The sequence below is a fragment of the Vulpes lagopus genome, chromosome 1 (assembly GCF_018345385.1).
Source record: "Vulpes lagopus strain Blue_001 chromosome 1, ASM1834538v1, whole genome shotgun sequence".
NCBI lineage: Eukaryota > Metazoa > Chordata > Mammalia > Carnivora > Canidae > Vulpes > Vulpes lagopus.
This window is the reverse complement of record NC_054824.1, coordinates 128,114,323-128,133,853: the sequence shown is the minus strand read 5'-3', so window position 1 is coordinate 128,133,853 and position 19,531 is coordinate 128,114,323. Positions and strand designations below refer to the sequence as shown.

The following is a 19,531-nucleotide window of genomic DNA, read 5'->3' as shown; positions in this document are numbered from 1 at the left end:
ATATTTCATTCATATGAAGGAGAGAGCATGAGCAGGGGTAGGGGCAGAGAGAGAGGGAAAAGCAGATTCCTCGCTGAGCAGGTAGCCTGACTCTGGGCTCCATTCCCAGGAGCCTGGATCAGGACCTGAGCCAAAGGCAGATACTTAGCCAACTGAGCCACCCAGGTGCCCCTGTAAATACTCTGTGTTCTTGTCTTCCTTTCCCTTTACCTAATCAGGCAGTTCTAATAGAACCTATTTTTACATTTGATAATGACTTCCCTTCAGGTAATTGCAAGCAGCAAGATATATGATTCAAACTATATGTTATTATACTTATTAATTAAATATCATTTCTTGAACTTATGGGTTCATTTTCAAATTTTAACATCAATGCTGTATCATCTTTATATCCTAGATAAATCAATACCCTAACTCTTCAGCAGGGCAAGGGAGATCTTATTATGTTTTCTATTTTATTTGGGATAATATTTTAATAATACACCAATTTTGGAGCCTTATGTCATATGTGAATGATACAGACCATCTTGGAATGATGGAGGAGTTCCTTCTCACTGATAATATTGAGAGAGAAAATGAAATGGTTCTGGTCTTGTTTCCATGGACAGTATAAGGGAAAACAGCTACCAGAGATAGATTTCCTCTTTTGGAAGCACCATTAAATCTTTGTGTATTGATAGAAAAGTTTATAGAGAAATTTTCATAGCCTTCTCACAAGTGGTATCAGTTAAACTTTTAGTACTATTTTCTTCATCATTTCTCAAATCTCGTATTGTTTTCAGTTTTAAATTCATTAGCACCTTACATTTAATTATTCACCAGTTTTTTCATAATTTGAAAAATTATTAGCGCCATAGAATGCAGAATTCAAGAGAGAAATATCCACATCAGGAAATGCCATGGCACTGAATGCATGCAAGGTGTTACATGGCTGGTTTGTTGACTATTAAAATGACCATGGTATTAATATGCTCCTTAGCTACCCTATGAATTCATCAAATTATAGAGTTATGAAATGTAGCAGAATCTTGGTTGTGAATAACCACAGTAAGGAATGACTATAATAACTGGTAATACATGTAGCTTGGAAAAGATGAGAAAACATGTAAATAATCTTCTGGCGTCATACCGTTTCAGCTGTTCTGCACTTAAACGTCACAAAACCGGGATCCCTGGGTGGCGCAGTGGTTTAGCGCCTGCCTTTGGCCCAGGGTGCGATCCTGGAGACCCGGGATCGAATCCCACGTCGGGCTCCCGGTGCATGGAGCCTGCTTCTCCCTCTGCCTATGACTCTGCCTCTCTCTCTCTCTGTGACTATCATAAAAAAAAAAAAAAAAAGTCACAAAACCTTTTTTTCTTTTTTTCTTTTGAGAGATACTTTTTCTTCCAATTAGGAAATAACAAAGACTATGCAATGGGCCAAACTTGATCTCCATGTCTGATGTAGTTATAATATTGAAACATGGGCCAGAGTACCTGAAAAATGGCTATAAGATTTTGTTCCACAACTAGCAAGTTGTAGTCACTTTACCTCTCTGGTTCTAGATTCCTTTTCTGTAAAATGAGAGAATTGGGCAAGAGATTATGGGAGATGCTCCAAATTCTAGACTAGTTTTATTTATAAAGGAACAAATTAAACAAGAAGCACTACAGTTATTTCCTTCCAAAAGGAATAAGCCCTGAAAATAAGTTTATTTCATTTACATTATTTTATGAGTCACATTATAGTTGCTACTATATAGTTTACATATTTTACAGAATTAAATAAAATTATCTAGCTAGAACTTCTTTCTCTTAAGCCCACTTTATACCTACTAAAAGCAAGCAATCTGTGTATGTGTTTCTGTTTTATTCATTCAACATAATATAGCAGTGTTAAAAAGAGAAACACAACTTGGTAATGGACTTAAATATTTTGTTAATTATTCTTGGCAGGAACTCAAAGCTGTATCCCCAGAGTTTTAAGGGTACAGATGAGTTAGAAGTTCTAGAAGACGGGTAAATCATGTTTGTCTTCTTCACGTATTTATTCACAGAGACAAGACCAGCACTCAACACATAGTAGCTTCTGAGTAAATATTGTTGAATATATGCATAACCAGAGAGGTACTTTGGAGAATACCTGATCGCTAAATGAAAGCTCTATGACTTGGGTCAACAAAATGGAGTAAACCATATTTAATACGGTTTTCTGACATAATTAGGAAGAATAGAGAAAACGTTCTAAGAAGGAAATACTTTAATGCTTTCCCTAAGAACTGTTTGTACTCTATTGTTGTCATAATTCTTTTTACTATCATAAATTAATTTACAGTTACTGATATAAATCAATAAAGTGCAATAAAAATTCATCCATATTGATTAATGTATATATGCATATCTATATATATGTAATTCTTTTCAGTGAACTATTTTCAGTAATGCACTCAGCTGTCAAACTCTTTCCCTGTATTATATTAGTTATGCCCTAAATATTGCATATCTTGAGAAACTATTGAAGAGACAAATGATTTCAGGCTGCTAATGATAGATGCTCTATTGTCCTTTCCAACCTTCTTTCAGAAATGTACACTTCATTCAGTTTTTCAATTAAAATTTTTTAACAGAAATATTTCTCAAAAGATAAATATGACTGGTAATTGTAGTCATGACTTCTTTTGCAACCTCCAAGAGCAAGGGCATCTTGGCTTGTATGACTAGTCCTACAGACCTGAAGATCTCTAAGATTCACCTTATGAGTTATGTGCTATTTATTAGACGGTATCAAAGGAAATAAAAGATTTTAAGTTTTTGGCACATTATTTAAAACCAGAAAGAATTATAAAAGGCTTATCTAAAGTGCTTAGCCATATTCACCACCCCCCGCAAAAGACATATTCAAAGAGTAGCATTGATCTTAGAATATCTGAATATTTGTTGGCTATTAAAATGTTAAATATAATACATTTATACCTTTAATGGATATGTGGGTTATTACAAAGTACAAGGTCTCCGTATAGAGTATTGACCAAAAGCACTATTGTTGGGAGTAATGTATGTTACTATACCGTGTTACTCTGTGTCGAGATGTCATTGGGGATGTGGAACCAGTGGTTTGGCTTATATGAACGTTGGGACTCACCATTTGTGTCACTTGAATTTCTGGCCCTACCAAAATACCTCCACTCATTACGGGTCCCATACAGCCATCAGTCATGGTACTGCTGTTCATGTCAGGCATACCAGGACTAGATAGCACTCTCTCAGTGTAGATTACATTGTGTGCGTTGGCTAGCTCAGCAGGTACACAGATATTCCCTTGGACATCATAAACAGGTGCCATCACTGTTTCAGTCACTACAACATTGGGTGCAAGCTGAGGATCAATAACAATTGTAGTGGGTTGCATACATTGGTCAGCAGTTGAGTATGTCTCGGTCACTACGATATCCCCATGGATTATGGGCTCAGGTATTGCCATTTCTGCCTGGAATTCAGCCTCTGAGAGGGTCATTCCTGAAGAATCATTAACAAAATAATTAGGCCCCAGCAAAGGCAGGTCGGTACTGATAGGTATACAGGCCTGCTGTGAAGGAAATGGCTCAATTTCTGTGTCTAAGCAGATTTCAGCCAAAGTCCTGAATTTTGGATCTAAAGTTTCCATGCAGCTTTCATCCAAATCATCCACAATCCAGCTGCAGCAACCAATGGAGCCAACAGGAGACCCTACTCCCTCGTGGTCATAGATGAGTAAGCAGTCATTTGCTGGCCGACCTTCATCTTCATCTGCATAAACATATGCTTTCTAAAATTAGAAGAAAAATATGAAATTAGAAGCCTCTTTTCCCTTAAGATAACCAAAGAATAATAATAATGCTTTAGAGATGTCAGATTTGAGAAGACTTTAATGGAATGAACTGAAGAAAAACTGATGATTTTTTTTTGCTCTATTTCTAAATAATCAGGATTTTATTTTTATTTATTTTTATTTTTTCAATAATTGGAATTTTTAAAGGAGATCAGTATTCATTAATAGTGAATAGAACTTGAATAAATGTGAACTGCTCTTATTTGAAAGCTAACATAATAATTTCTACATTTTATTCAGATTTTGACAATCTGGATTTATCAAAGACGAGGTTTTAGTCTTTTGGATTTATAGTCTTTTGTTTCTCTGACATGGTCTAGAAATAACAAAATATATTTAGTTATGTTCAACACGTTATTTACTTAAGGAGAGAAATTTTATCAACTTAGAATAAAAGCATGTATGAAGATGTCAGTATCTTTAAGCTCCAGAGACTTATGTTCGAATGTTCAGTGGTTTTATGTGAACTAGGCGAAGAGAGCCAAGCTGACTTTGGAGTTAGGCTGACAGCAAAAAAACACTAGGATGATACCTACTATGATTTTCAAATTATTTTTAATGACAGCCCCTTTAAATGAAATCTTAGGTAGGAGCCCTCTATGTAGAAGAGATGAAAGAGAACTTCTCTGAAGAGGTGAGGTGGCTGCCAGTTTTCTCCCCAATTTCCCTCAGCTGCCATGGCCCTTGTTGGGTTCCATGAAATCCCACAGGACCTGGTATAATATTAGCTCCTTTCTATGTTATAAATAAGGTAGCCGAAGGCCCAGAGAGAGTGAATGGAATGCCCGAGACTCAAATACTTGTAGAAGGCTACCTGAAATTCAACTATCCTTTTTATACTACATCATGCTCCTTACCCTCTGGTCTGTACTAGACTCTAAATTCTAGCATTAGAAAGAAATGATTTTAAGTCTTGAAATCAATTCTTCATGAGTTTGGTATTACCTTAGAACTTTGCTGTTTAATATTTTTAAGTCGACACCTTAGTAAGAGAATAATCCCCTCTTGCCTGGGGCACAAGTTGGCTGTAGGGGTGGTGGTGTTGGTGGTGTAAAACAGAAAAAAAGAAGCACTGTACTCTTCTGCAGGTTTCACCTAGTAGAGGGAGAGGCTGCATCTCATGACCTCTGAAATCTAGGGCCATTTTTAAAGTGTAGAGCTGATATGTTTGGGGAAGGATGAGCCTCAGTGCTCACAGAGAAAGGAGAACACGTTTTGAATTTATTTGACCTATCAGGCACCAATTGTAACCAAAGGAAAGAATGCCCAGTGCAATTTTGACATTAATGGTAAAGCTCTTTTATTATTAGTGTGATTTTTATGAATGATTTGTTAAATAAAATTTCTGTGACATTTCTATGATACATATATAATTTGTGCCCATATATCGAGTGTACTCAGTGATAGTAGTCACTCATTTAAATAATCGATGCTATTCATGGATAGTCTGCAGTAGTATTTGTAATCACCAATTTTAAGAAATAGCTTAGAATTACAACAACATCCTTAGCATTTTTGTTTTGTTTTGTTTTGTTAAGAGCTATGGTAAAATTCATGTATTACCATATAGGGAGTAAAATGGGCTAGTTGAACTCTAAGATGAAATGGATTTCTAGTTAAATCAAATAAACATACTAAATAGAGATTCACAGGGGATTTATTTACTCTTTGTGCTACTCGGTTAGGCCAATCCAATGCCTCTGGAGCTTTCTTTGGAATACTCATAGACCCATGATCCCTTCTCTAACTGGGGGACACATATCCTTGGTGATGGGAGAATAGGAGACAGGGGTTCTGGATCTTGATCTATCAGCAAATCATGGCAGTGCTCTGTTCCTGAGTTACCATTCTCTTCCTTCCCCAGTCCTGGCTTTAATTTCTTTTTTTTCTCTTTTCTATTGGAGGTACTTGCAAGGCAGGAAGGACACCATAAGGAGAGGACATGGATACACATTTTTTTTTTTCTTCTTGATCAGAATCCTCCTGTTTTGCTGCTGCTATGGGAAACAAAGTGGGAAAACCAGAAGGAAACAGAAGACAGAAAAATAGGAAAAGAGAAGTAGGGAACAATGAGGGATGCTAGCCTTTTCCACAATATTAAAATAGAGTATGTCAGTTGAATACGAAATGTTTTTGGCTGCATTGCCTTTCTGTATTTTAAGGAGAAATGAAATACTTATTCAGGATGGAGATAGACTTGAGAATAACTGAATATATTTCAGAAGAACCTGTTGGGACGCCTGGGTGGCTTAGCAGTTGAGCATCTGCCTTTGGCTCAGGGTGTGATCCTGGAGTTCCAGGATCAAGTTCTGCATCAGCCCCCCCCCCCCCCCCCCCCCACCGCAGGGAGCCTGCTTCTCCCTCTGTTTATGTCTTTGCCTCTTTTCGTATCTCTCATGAATAAAAAAGTAAAATCTTAAAAAAAAAAAAAAAGAATCTGCTGAATGTTATCATTCAGTCCAAGACTATTTTGTGGGGCCATGTGCAGGGGGATTACCTCAGAGAAATAACTGTCCAAGAAAGCCATGTTCAGGCCCATATCTGCATATTCCCACTGAGTTCCTATAGTGGAACTCCTCCTCCGCCGCGCTCCTGCTGCATCTTCGATGGCCAGACCAGCAGCTGTCCCCAGCCCCGTGTTGAGTTCCACTCCTGACACACCCCCTTCAACTGTTCCTCCACCGGCGTAGGTGTTAGTGTAGATTTCTGAAAGGAGAGAGTGTTTGGGAAACAGTGCTTGAGGGGTCTGCACAGATCATTCATGTAAAACACTGCCAGCCACTGTCTGCTGTGTCACACCACCACCACCACACAACATGAGTAGGTTCTGGAAAGCAAGGCTGGGAGCCATCCAAATTCTACCCAGTCTCAGGCTTGCCAATAAAAGTAAGTAAGCAGTACAGAGGGAGCCAGCTTTTCGCACGTGGCCCCACATTTGCACAAGCTTCTCCCCTAGACTCAGGTGGAGAACTAGCCAAGAGGAGCAGGACCTCTGCCTCTGCTGCTTGGGCAGGTCAGAGAGGACTTGCACCCATCCAGGAACCCTCCACTGCAAGGCCAGCAGAAACAGGCACAGTCCTCATTCATCCCAACACTAGAGGGACAGCTGGCTTTTAGAGGAGTGGCCAGCCACCTTAGGCTCTTTGCATCCAGGGTCCAGTTTGGGACACTAAGGAGCCACTGCTGAGAAATCTCATGTCTGCTCTAGAACTGGGCAACCTCTCTATATTGTTCAGTCATTGCTCACTAGCTGGGTATTTTTTATAGTATTCCTAGATGTACATAGAACTGATAAACTAGGAGAATATAAGGCTGGTGAGGCAAATGCATGTGTGGATTTAAGAAAATTCTTCAGTGTATATTAGAAGAATATATTTGCTGCTTTTTCTTTTCTCTTATTATTATTTTTTTTGAAAAGCTTGTGTTACAAATAATAGCTACAGTAGCACTCTGTGTAAAGCTATTCTTATAGTCTTAGAATATACTATTCTAAAGTATATTTTGTGATACATATTTTATATGTATTTGTATGCATGTATATTTTGTGATATATTTATTCACATACCACACATACACATATAAAACATAAATTATATAATATATAATACATTATATAGCATACATAATATGTCTATATTTGTGTGTGTCACTCTTCACAATGACACTTTGAAGTAGGTACTATCATAACCTCATTTTCAAAGATAAGGAAATTGAGGCCCAGGGAGTTTAAGTGCTGGCCCAAGGACATAACTGGGAATCAAACTCAAATATTCTGGTTCTAGAGTTTGCCTTTTTAATTGCTGCACCATACTGCACTGCCTATAGTTTAAGAAAAAGAGAATGCTGATTTCAAACGTAACTTTTCCTCTCATTATAATCTCCTCCAAAAAGTTTGGCAGGTATACTGTTTATTTAAAAAAATTACTTTTACATGAAATTTATCTGGTTGGATAATTTTGCAAATTTCAAAAAGAAAAACAGATTTTGGTGTCCACTGACCAGAAGAATCTATACGATCCTGGGTATTAGAGGCTGTCATTGGTACACATATATTTGACACATCCTGAAAAGAAAGAAAAATATTTTTTAAATAAACGCTTTATGTTAAACATATAAAAATTGACATACTTTTATTTTTATGTCTCATATAATTGTCAAGACATGCATAATCCCATTGAAACCCCACACTTCTCTGGAACATGACAGTCCACTCACCCTGTCCTCAGGATGGGCCCCTTCGATTCTCCAAGACTGCATCACTCCATCACCTCCCTCTGGCACAGGAGCAAACCTCGTCCCCAGGCCTTCAGGCTGTCTTCGTTTGCAGCAACACATGAGCAGCAAGAGTGGTGACACTACCCAAGAAAGTAGAAAGAGAGTTAACACATATTGCTCAATTTAGGAAGTCATTAAAAGTATCCTTTTTTGAAAAATGCGGCATTCTATTTAGAACCAAAGGGATAAATATAAATGTAAGAAAGTATTTCCTAAAGGATTGAATATACACATCCATGTTTATGAATATAAAATCACCAAATCACAGACTTTGAATGCTGGGCTGAAAGGAATTTGAGATCACATAATCAGGGTTCTTTACTGATAGATCAGGAAAATAAGATGCAGATCCAGGATTCAAATCCAGTTTTCTGATTCCTAGTCCCCCATGTACACACATATAATTGTCTTTGTATGTATATGTGTTTGCTAGCCTATATATACATATGAATAAATATATTCTTATCCTCAAGAGTATGTGTATTTGTAGGTACCTGGATATGGTATATACATACACATAGACTGTCTCTGTGTATGTGTGTGTGTGTGTGTGTGTGTGTGTGTGTGTGTATACATTTGCGTATCCATATAAAAACCAATATATACAAACCCATGTAACCAAACATCACGTATATATTTATAAGTTAAGTGCATAATCAATGTATGTTATCAAAAAGATTGAATACAAATTTCAGCTATAGGACCTAGAAATAGGTCTCTTCTACTCTTATATTTACACTTAAAATCAACTAGATATCACCCACTAAATTTAATTGAGCCATTTATATTTATTTTAAGATTTTGTCTATAAACTATAATGAAAAATTTACCTCAATTCTACACTTTAATCCATAAATATAGACATTTCTTAAGTTTTCTAAGATTCTAGAATACACTCAGTTTAGTTCTTTGGGTCCACTCTAGTTGATTTTTTTTATACTCTTCTACTTCCCTAGTGTAACATGCATTCCACTGAGTTAATTAGAGGTATGGAAGAAAATAACAAACCTGCTAAATAGGACTTTTATTGATTTCATTGAAGTAGTTAATCTCACTCAGAGCAAACATCAGAAGTCTTAAATGAAGGCCCTTTGAGAAAATGTTTTGGGCAGGGACCCCTCCTCTCACCATTACACTGCTTCTCCTCCTCCATAACACAGCATGGTTTTCTCCAGTGAAAACAAATAATCGACTAAAAGGGTATACCCTTTCTATTCTACAATCAACTTAACAACTCTTCTGCTTTCTTGGCCTGGTTAAGGAAGAGTCATGAAATTCTGAGTGCTAGTCCACTGAGAATGCAGCTGATTCTGTTTATTTTTTTATTTTTTTATACATGAACTGCACATTAGCTTCACCAGACTTGCCACAACTTGGTGTCATCTTGAGTACTTCTGCTTGAACATGATTAATTTTAAAGGTCTTCAGTGATTCCAATGTGCAGGTAGGATTGAGAACCGCTGGCTTAAAGGCAAGCTGACACCTTGACTCATTTGCTATTGTCATGTTCTGGGAAAATATCTCTAGTATCATTATGATAATCACTCTTGATATTGATATAATCCTAAAAATTCATATTGTTTTAAGAAGGAAAGTCTGCCCCAAACTCATTTGTTATTTTTTCATTCCTCAAAGTGATAATGTTTCAGTGTGTACTTATCCATTGAAACATATTAATATTATATTTTGAAGGATTTAGTCATCTTTAATTTTAGAATTCAATTTTTGATTTCCACAAACTCTAAGTATTGCAGGGGAAGCCTAAAATGTATTAGTCTTCTGAGGATCTACATGCTTTAAAAAATGGTATGGGGAGAGGAGGATTCTTTTTGCAGTGTTTGCTTAGGGACCTCACCATTCCTATGACCATGGTTTTAGTTGCAAACACTTCTATCAAGAGTCTAGAGGCAAATTTTCTCTTCTAGGCTTTCTCCCCACTTCCTATTATACTAGAGTGAAGAGGTCACCTGATCCTATACATCCTCACTGATTTCTCAACTGTGGACTGAAGCCCAGAATGTTTGGCTTATCATGAACTTTCCTGCTTTATGGCTCCTAGCTTACCTTTTAGCTTATCTACTTCCTGAGTGTCCAATGCCTTTCCATCCCTCTCCTTGTTTATGTTTGTGTTATTCCTTTCAGATTTCCCCAGATACCATCCTCCTTCTAAGAAAATCTTTAGCTTTTAGGGCCTGGGCCGAAGCCAGTTTCTATATGAAGACTACCAACCTTCCCACTTGGACTTGAATTGCTTCTACCTTTCTTTCCAGCACTTTGCTGAAATTCTCATGATGGGATTTACTCTATGTTTTGCTACATTATACTTAGACATTTGCTTGTGTTTTTCATTTTTATGACCCTCCCTAACTCTAGTTATCATTATTGAACAAGTATATGCTCTAATTGGTTCCACTGTTTTTTTCCCCAAATTCCTGCAAGAATTGCTATAGCTACCAAAAGGAAATGGCCAAATTTAGTCACACCAGTGAGCCTAGTTACATTCTTATTTTGAAGAATGGCTGAAAAGAGGGATTCAATCCAGTACTTACAAAGTAGTAGTAGGAGTCCCAGAGCGATCATGCCAATCCCTGTTGGTCCGAGACCAACATTTGAACTCCCAAGTTGGTCATCAGTGACAGACCCGTATATATCGCTGGTAACTGAGCTGCCGCCCCCTGTGTTGATGCCCGTGGTACTAAAGTACAAGCATATGTGGTCGTTGTCACAATCACAGGCTTCTAACACCACAATCTGTGGCAATTCACATGCTCGGTTATAGCTGTCCTTCACGATGATTGGGATTTGGTAGAGCATGGGACTTAAACGCTGCTTAGCTGTCAGGATTGCGAAGGTAGCTGAAAAAGAAGAGAGGAAAGAAAAAATAAATTGAATTTCCTTTTTGGTGACCCTTCTTAATACCCAAGACTAACCTAGGGCTTGGTTTTTCCATGTTCCCCTAGTCATACAGCACTCTACACTTTTTTTTTTTTAATGTTTATAATGAATTGCCCAATACTTCTTCCTGCTGAATTGTTATTTTTCTGAAGCAGGCTGGGACCCTGTTGCTATTTTCTGGACCAACAATATTTGGCATGTTATAGGCAGTCAATAACTATTTGTCCAATGAATGAAGAATTATCGAGCTGCAAGGAAATACTAGAAATCTTCTATTTAGGATTACAGTTTGCAAATACCTCCTTAAGACACTTGATTATCTCTTATTCAAAGTTGCTGTTGTATCATTTAAATTTAAATTATTCGAATAACTATTATTTTCCTAATTCTTTGTGCTACCATTGCCTATTGATTTGCATAGAAACTATAGCTTAATACATAGCTTGAAATTTATTTACAGACCCTAGGATTTAGAGATTATTAAGTTTATACCTAAATCATGAATATTAATTGATTAATCTATAACGTGCCATAATTATAAATATTATGGTTTATTAATTTCATTTAACTATGTAATAAGCCAACTGTGTCTAATAAAATGCACCTGTGCACAAGGCAAGAGTTGAATAACATGTGTGATGCCATAGCACATTAGGTGAAAGTTTATTCTGTTCTTTAACACCAACATTGAAACAGGACCCTAGGAATATTTTTTCCAGTGTGATTATATTTTTATTGGCAAATCTATAATTTGAATACCTTTATGAACCTCCACATTGAACCTTTTTAAAAATGTTTTTACTCATAATATCTAGGATCTTAATGAGGAAAGGTCATTGGCAGTTGTTATTTAAGAATGGGATATTAGGCTTTATAAGAAGTGTGAATTCAAAGTTGTTTTGATTTTAATGGAGTTACTTTAATGTGCTTAGCGTTTTAAAATATTAAAGTGGTTTTGTGGAAAAGAGCCAAAAGTTTTATTATGAAAACAAGTTGCCTAATTTCCTCTTTTTATTAAGTGCTTAAGTGTGGCTCTTTTTTTTTTTCTTTTTGGCATCATTTTAGCATATCTTCATTCTGTGAGTGGAGAACCTCAGTGGTCTCAGAGAGATGGCAAGTATTTCCTCTCACCTTGGGCTCTGAGGTTGGATCTCCATCCCATCACCCTCTAAAAATCTTTTATTGTTGCCTCAAGTGAATATGAAATTAGAGAGCTATTGTAACCCAAATCAGGTCCTCTTATAGCATTTTATTTTCTATTACACATTTAACATCTCTGGGAAGTAGAACCTAAGTATGTAAAACATTATGTAGTCTGATATTTACTCTCAGTACTTTCAGGCATTCATTTTTACAAAGCAGTGGTTAGCACAAGCGCATATACTACCTGGAGATCTTACTCTTTAAATACTATGGCTTATGTGTTTCTTTGTATCTAAAAGCTTCACATAATTCTAATTTTAATGCTGTATGTACTACATCTTAATAATGTGTACTACTGTTTGCTTAACCATTCTTTTCATTTTGAGCAATTTGGATTTAAATTTTTACCTTTAGGAAAAGTTTAAACTTATCACTCTTTCTAAAAAGAATTTCATTGATCTTATGTGTACCCGAGCAGAAAATATGTAGATATGGGATACTTGAGTTTCAGAAATTTTTAAGTGATTTGCCTGAAATAATTCAGAATAGGGGAATTATGACATATGGTGAGTTAGTCAAGGATTCTGTTTATTTCAAACTGACCAAATATTGGTTTAGTACCCCATGTATATAAAATGGTAAACTGATATTTACATATTACTATTTGTAATTGTGTATAAAAAATTACCGATAAAACTTTTTAAATTTTATTTCAGTTTAAGAATTTTCCAAATATCCTAAGTGTTAATATGAGAGATTTTTCTCATTTACTATGAATATGGTGTAGAATCACAGAAACAGAGATAGAAAGTATTGTTACATGTCTTGCCTAAGTATTTAGTAATTGCTTTTGCTTTTGGCCTTGAAGATGAACAAGTTTGCATTTCACTTACCATTTTTTGGTTTGATATCCCATAAGTCTGCTGTCCCTGGTGGCTGATCAACAACACAGAAGGTATAGGGAGACCCATAATTATGATCACTAATGTCTCTTGCAGAGATAAGGATCGATGGAGAGTCAATGCATATGTATTCACTTTCGGCAAAAACAACTGGACAATAATCATTGACATCAGGGACTTCGATACATATGGTTCCTGTTGCTGTTTTCCCAGAGCCATCTGAAACAGCAGAGCATCATAGGTATTGGGGTACATGGTGTGAGGCAAAAAATTCTTATATTCCATAATGATGCCACAACATAGAGGAATAGCATGAGTAACTCCTGAGGTGGTGCATGATGGGTTCCTGCTTATTTCAGTGACCCAAAGCCACTCTTGCCTTTGCTCACTACCTTCCAGCCACACTGGCTTCTTTTTAGTTCTTGGAACAAGTTTCTTCCTAACCCAGGACTCTTGTGCACACTATTCATCCTTCCCAAAATGTTTTTCATCTCAATTTCATTCAGCCAACTCCTACACATCCCAGTATGCAAAAGTAAATGTCATTCAGAGAAGCCTCACAGCTTTCTGTTCCTCTCCTGTCCCCATGAACGAGAGACTCCCCGCCAGCCTATAGCCTTCCATTTGGATGCTTATTGAGCTCTGTGCTTGTAGGAAAATAGCCACAGTTGAAATGAAATGATTATTTGTATATTTTTTCTTTCCGTTTTGCTATGTTTTTTTTTTTTAATTTAAATGCCATCCCTTGGATGCTATTTCTCTGTGAAACGGCACTTCTGAAAACAAACAGAAATCTATTAAATTTTTTCCTAACCCACTTGAAACAAATTTTGGCTTAATATAGTTTATGAGAATGGGCAGAGGACCAAGAAATAGGAATCTGGGCTTTTAGTTCACTTTTCCATCTAGATGGCTTATACCTGTGCAGATACTCTGCATAGGTACATAAACAATAGCCCTTGTTTTTAGTTTGCTGTTAAACATTTTGGTAGTTTTTTCCTCCCTCTTTATTCACTTGATGACTAATTTTTATTCTAGTTTCTTTTTTCTTTCTTTCTTTCTTTCTTTCTTTCTTTCTTTCTTTCTTTCTTTCTTTCTTTCTTTCTTTCTTCTTTCTTTCTTTCTTTCTTTCTTTCTTTCTTCTTTCTTTCTTTCTTTCTTCTTTCTTCTTTCTTTCTTTTTTTTCAAAGTGATAGGAGTTTATTAAGCAGAGACATGGAAAAAGCTCTCAGGAGTGAGAGGGGTCCCAAGAGCATTGCCCTTTATTCTAGTTTCTGAAGATATTCACATATGAACAGTGTGCAAACATAGGCATTGATCAATAGGATTAGAATCCATTATAGGAAAAGGTTTTCTAGAATACTGATAATAAATAAGACTATAGTATTTTTATAACAGACCCAGCTGTTAAAAGTGACACTCCCAGGATGAAGAACAGAATGTATGGACCATAATTACTTGGGTATTATCATGGTTTCTTTTTAAATCTTATACTGCCACTTTATCTTTTTCTTTGGCTACTGTAAGGCCCAGTTATAAATAATATAAACCTATAGTATCTATCTGCTATTCGGTATACATCTGGAACACCTGTTTTTTTCTCTTCTTTCCTGGATCCTGACCTTTTGCTATATTTTTTTTTTTTTTCCTGTAGTAGCTGGTTTCCTAGATACTGTTCAGAGAATGGTTAACTATTGATAAATAACTTCCTGTTGCACTCACCAAGAAGAATCCTTAATGGATTTTCCCACATGAGAAGCAGCTCAGTTACAAGTTCAGTGCATCTGCACTTTGGGCTTTTAATTTGGATCTTATATCTTTAATTTGCTCTTTCTATCTTGTGCTTTATACTTTGGACAACATGTCCACTTAAGCTGCACTTACATAGGCCTCTCATTGTAGCTCAGTGTTAGTGGTTGTAAAATAACTATACTCTTGGGTGGCTCAGTCCATTAAGCATCTGACTCTTGGTTTTGGCTCAGGTCATGATCTCAGAGTCCTGAGATGGAGCCCTACCTGGGACTCCAAGCTCAGCGCGGAGACTGCTTGTCCCTCTCTGTTGGCTCGTCCCCCACCCCCACGGGCTTACACGTGTGCTCCCCTCTCTCTCTCATAAATAAATAAATAATGTTTTTTAAAAAATCCTTAAACTAGCCCTTGTCTTTGGGAGACACTGCTTTCCCATAGGTCATCTCCAGATGAACTTTGTGTATACCTCGTTAGCACTTCCTTTACATAAACATTTCTAACACACTCTGAAAGTTGGATTAATCATCTCAAGAAATGAGGCCATAAGCAGAAACTGAGTTTTACTTATAGACATAACCTTTTATGCTTTCTGCTGTATATCACATAAAGTTCTTTTTTGGAAGTAGGTAAAATAAATTATGATTTAAATGTAAATTATGGTTATGAGTGTACTGAATTCAGTTCTTAATCTAGGGTATTTAGAACTCTCTATAAGTTTTGCATACAGATACACTACATGATATATTTTGAGTCAATCTAATATCTATATTAAAATCATATTTATATTTAATGAAACAATAATTTTATTAAAATATTGTAAAGAAATTTTCTTACCATCTACAGCCAGGATCTCTGCTGTGTATATCCCATTGGTAATATATTTTGACTTCTTATCAAATTCCCTAGAAAATTTTATCTCACCAGTCCTTGAATCTACTTTTAACCAGCTGCCTGCATCATGTCCTATGACATACCTGTTGTGAAATAAATAAGGTCATCATTTGCTCATATGAAAGTTTATAATTTTAAGTTACATACAATGTATTAAACATAAATATGGTGCTTGTATGTAAAAAACCAAGTGATAATTGCCTTGATTTATAAAATGTATATATATCAATAAAATTTTAGTGTTGAACATAGTAAACACAGGTTCACAACAGTGTTTTAAAATTTCATAATTCTTACTCTTCTAGTTCTTACTCTAATTGTTAGTAAAATGTATGAGTCTCTTTAAGGTTTATTTATTATAGCAATACCTACTGAGGGAATATCCTTTATTCATTTTCACATGTGATGTACTTTGTTTTTCCTAGATTTTAAGGCATATTAGTTTTAGGGTACTTCACTGGTAGACTGTTAGGGTTATGGTATTATATTAATATAATATAATATAATATAATATAATATAATATAATATAATAATACAATTGATTCAAAGTGCTTGACCTTAGTGGAAGAAGATCTAGCCTCTGTAGCATGCGCAATTTCAAGTGTCCAAAGCACTTATCTGACACATCCTTTTCCTCTATCCCATACTGATAGTCTTCATGATTTTTGTTGTCAATTTGTTAGCCTATTAAGTAATCAAAACTGTTGCTATTAAAGTAATTTGCAAGTCAATAGACTGTTCACTCCAAAAATATTAGGAGGAGGAAGAGAGATAAGCAAAGGATGTAGAGAATGCTTACATATTTCACTAGAGTAAATTTCTAGAGTATATTGTAATTAAATGTAATTCATGTATAATCTGTCTACCTAGTGCCCCTAATGCCTACCTTTCTATTTCTCCAATTCTGACTTCCTTTATACTCAAATTTCTGGAACACCTGTGTTTTGGCTTCTTCTGTTATCTTTTTTCTTCCTCTTAAAATTAAGCTGGTGGTTGAAATTAGCTCCAAAGTCATTAGATAACACAGGTGTTAAGGAAACAAGCAGTGATTCATCTTTTATGTCTCATAGTTTACAAAACAGCTTAGTCAGCCTGGGGTCAGGGTGGTAACAAATGGCCACAAAAGATTAGAGAGACTCATAGAGTCTCTTAGGTAGCCCTTTGACCTTATTCTTTCTCTCTGGACACAATGACCTTTGTAACCAGTTGGAGGCCATATTGCCTCTAAACTACTATTAAAATCTTGGAAAAATGTCAGTGCTACAAAAATGTTTTAAAACAAGCAAATGAACAAGAGAAGCAAAGCAAAACTCAAAAAGCATTTCAACTCACATAGTCTAGCAGATTCTATATGAGCTAACACTGGACCAAACTGCATTTTATCACTTTGACATGAGCATAGTATTTGTGGTACCTGACATTTGTGGCAGGATTTCCCGTGTCCAAGTCTATTGCCGTATATGTGCCAAGCACATAATTCAATAAGGAATTTCCTCTTATCCCTTCCCGTATACTGAAAATCATAGAATTTGGATGAAATGCAGGTCCTTCTTTCACATTAACAACCTGAATTCTCACAGGGGTTGAGTGCATTTGGAATCGAGAGGCAACTGAGTGGTGAAATTCAGCTTGGTTTTTAACTCCGATACCAAGATGAATATTAGGCATTTGTTCATAATCCAGCATCTGAAATGATAGAAAGTAAAAAACTCTAAAACAGCGAAAGGACTCTCTTTTGATAGACTAAGTAGCCATGATAGGAAATCAACACACTATAGTAAAGTCATGGAGCTATGTAATTCAGATTTTGAATTGATAAAACTTTTATTACTGCATCAGATACCTCGGACATGTTGTTCCCTTTATCTCATGGCCTAATCAGGTATATAAGTCATTTAGGCCTGTGACTTAAGTTGGACTCCAATCCTGGAGTTTCAAACTTCTTATATAATAACTGTGAAGTCAAAAATGATCTCTTTCCAAATGAGAAAAATAAAAAATAAATTTAGAATGAAATAAAAAGGGGTTTACAACTGGTGAATGAATAAATAGGACTCAGGTTTTCTTTGTAGAATCCACATCTGAGAATCTCTTAAAATCAGCAGAATAAAGGAGCCAATATGTGTGATGTAATTGAAGGTGTAATTTTATTAAAAAATGATGCAAACAACTTCTAAAGGAAAATTCATGATTATTATACATAGTTAGAAACTATAATTTAGTTGTGTTGGGTCTAGTGGATTAAAAGATTTTTTTCACAGGCCTCATTCAAATAAGTAAATACGTCTCCTGGAGAAAAGTCACCTTTGAAATGGGTTCTTTGGATAAAAGGTGAATGAAATCTTTTGATCCAGAATGATTGATGTGGTGACTTGAAAGGTCACCACCAAAAATTCAGCACAGAGCTGACTGTGAACAGTGTACTAAAAAATGGATTTTCAATTGGAAGAGAGTTCCCTCTTGTACAACACATGAAAAAGTAGTTGTGGAAAAAAGGAGTCCTGGACAAAGTCTGGTTAGAAGTGTTCTGGAAGCTAATGTAAGCACCACTTGGATCACATTTACCAACAACAGAAGTCAGGATAGCAGTGCCATCAGCAAGACCCTGGGGTAAATCTCTGCTTCCCAAGGAAATTCTGTGACATCATAAATATTTTCCCAGTCAATTTTTGTTAATTTCTTTGTAAGAGCTAATAAGATACAAGTATTCACAGGAATTCAATTGCATCCTTATTTAGGGCCAACTCAACATGATTTCCTTAGATTTCAGCTCAAATCCTTCAGGTTTGGGTTTTGGTTTTTTTTATCTGTCCTCCTCCTGGTCCACACAATGCCTTGCACAGAGCTGACTATGAATGATGTACTCAAAAATAGATTTTTAATCAGAAGAAACCCCTCTCTTATAACTCAGTTTTTATTTTTTAGAACTCCATTGCTGTTTTTAAACAACTGAAAAATCTAAGATCTTCTCTTCTGGTACAGAGATCTCCTGGGGCTCTTTTGTGCATATGCTTCTTGTTTGTCAGAATAGTTCTCTACCTTTTTGAATGGAGTGTGGTGAAAAATATATTAATGTGTATATAACATCATGTGAATTATAGATGTTCATAGAATATAGTGACAGGAAATTGGGGGCTGATCTTCCTCCAATAGGGAAGAAAAAAAGCAGAGGAAAGGCGGAAAGCCTCTTACATCCTTTGCCAATGGGAACTTTTAACAAGAGTTTTGCAATTGTGTATAGAGATCAGGATTGTGCAAAAAGCAGTAAAAGCAAACAAACAAAAGGCAATAAAAACAACCATGAGTCCCTGTCTGGAGTTAGAACGGAGAGGCTAGAACACCTCAGTTTCTGCAGTTTAAGGCCTGACAAGAATAATCACAAAGGATATGCAGATCTGTGCCAGAAAGGGTGGAGCTAGTGTTAGAGAGTCTACAAGAGGCTCAGGGTAAAGAAGACCCCTCTAGAAATAGATCTGGCTTTGTTTGTTTGTTTTTGCTTATTCTAGGTTAATAGGACCCTGCTAATTCTTAGGGGGATGCCAGTTCATTTTAAAATTAAGTATGAACAAGAGGAGGAGATTAGCAGTCTGTGTACAAAACAGGAAGTTTTCTATGCCAGGGGATTGAGGAAATGGTTAATTATCTACCATGGTGTGTACGTTCTGCTTTTCAGGAACTGACATTTTCTGGTGTAAATGTGTCTGGAAGAGACTAGCAGGACACATATGATTGGGCTTATAGAAATAAACAGATGGAAGTGTCTCAGGACTCTAGTTCTTGCTTCAGACTTGTTTCACTGGCCCCAGATTCCATGGTGAAGCACAGAGG

General features: G+C 36.1%; 1 protein-coding gene across 1 annotated transcript in view; it reads right to left on the bottom strand.

Annotated features, from left to right (window-relative positions):
* Nucleotides 1–2,951: 2,951 nt before the first annotated feature.
* The window catches only part of DSG4 (desmoglein 4), a 34,931-nt gene continuing 18,351 nt past the window's right edge, over nt 2,952–19,531 (bottom strand). Inside the window, exons 9-16 of the mRNA XM_041749212.1 lie at nt 17,118–17,389; nt 15,646–15,785; nt 13,054–13,281; nt 10,672–10,977; nt 8,063–8,202; nt 7,847–7,910; nt 6,345–6,553; nt 2,952–3,784 (exon numbers count right to left, since the gene is read on the bottom strand). Of these exons, the coding sequence (XP_041605146.1) occupies nt 3,017–3,784; nt 6,345–6,553; nt 7,847–7,910; nt 8,063–8,202; nt 10,672–10,977; nt 13,054–13,281; nt 15,646–15,785; nt 17,118–17,389 (2,127 nt within the window). The 3' untranslated portion in view covers nt 2,952–3,016. The remainder of the gene's footprint in view (nt 3,785–6,344; nt 6,554–7,846; nt 7,911–8,062; nt 8,203–10,671; nt 10,978–13,053; nt 13,282–15,645; nt 15,786–17,117; nt 17,390–19,531) is intronic.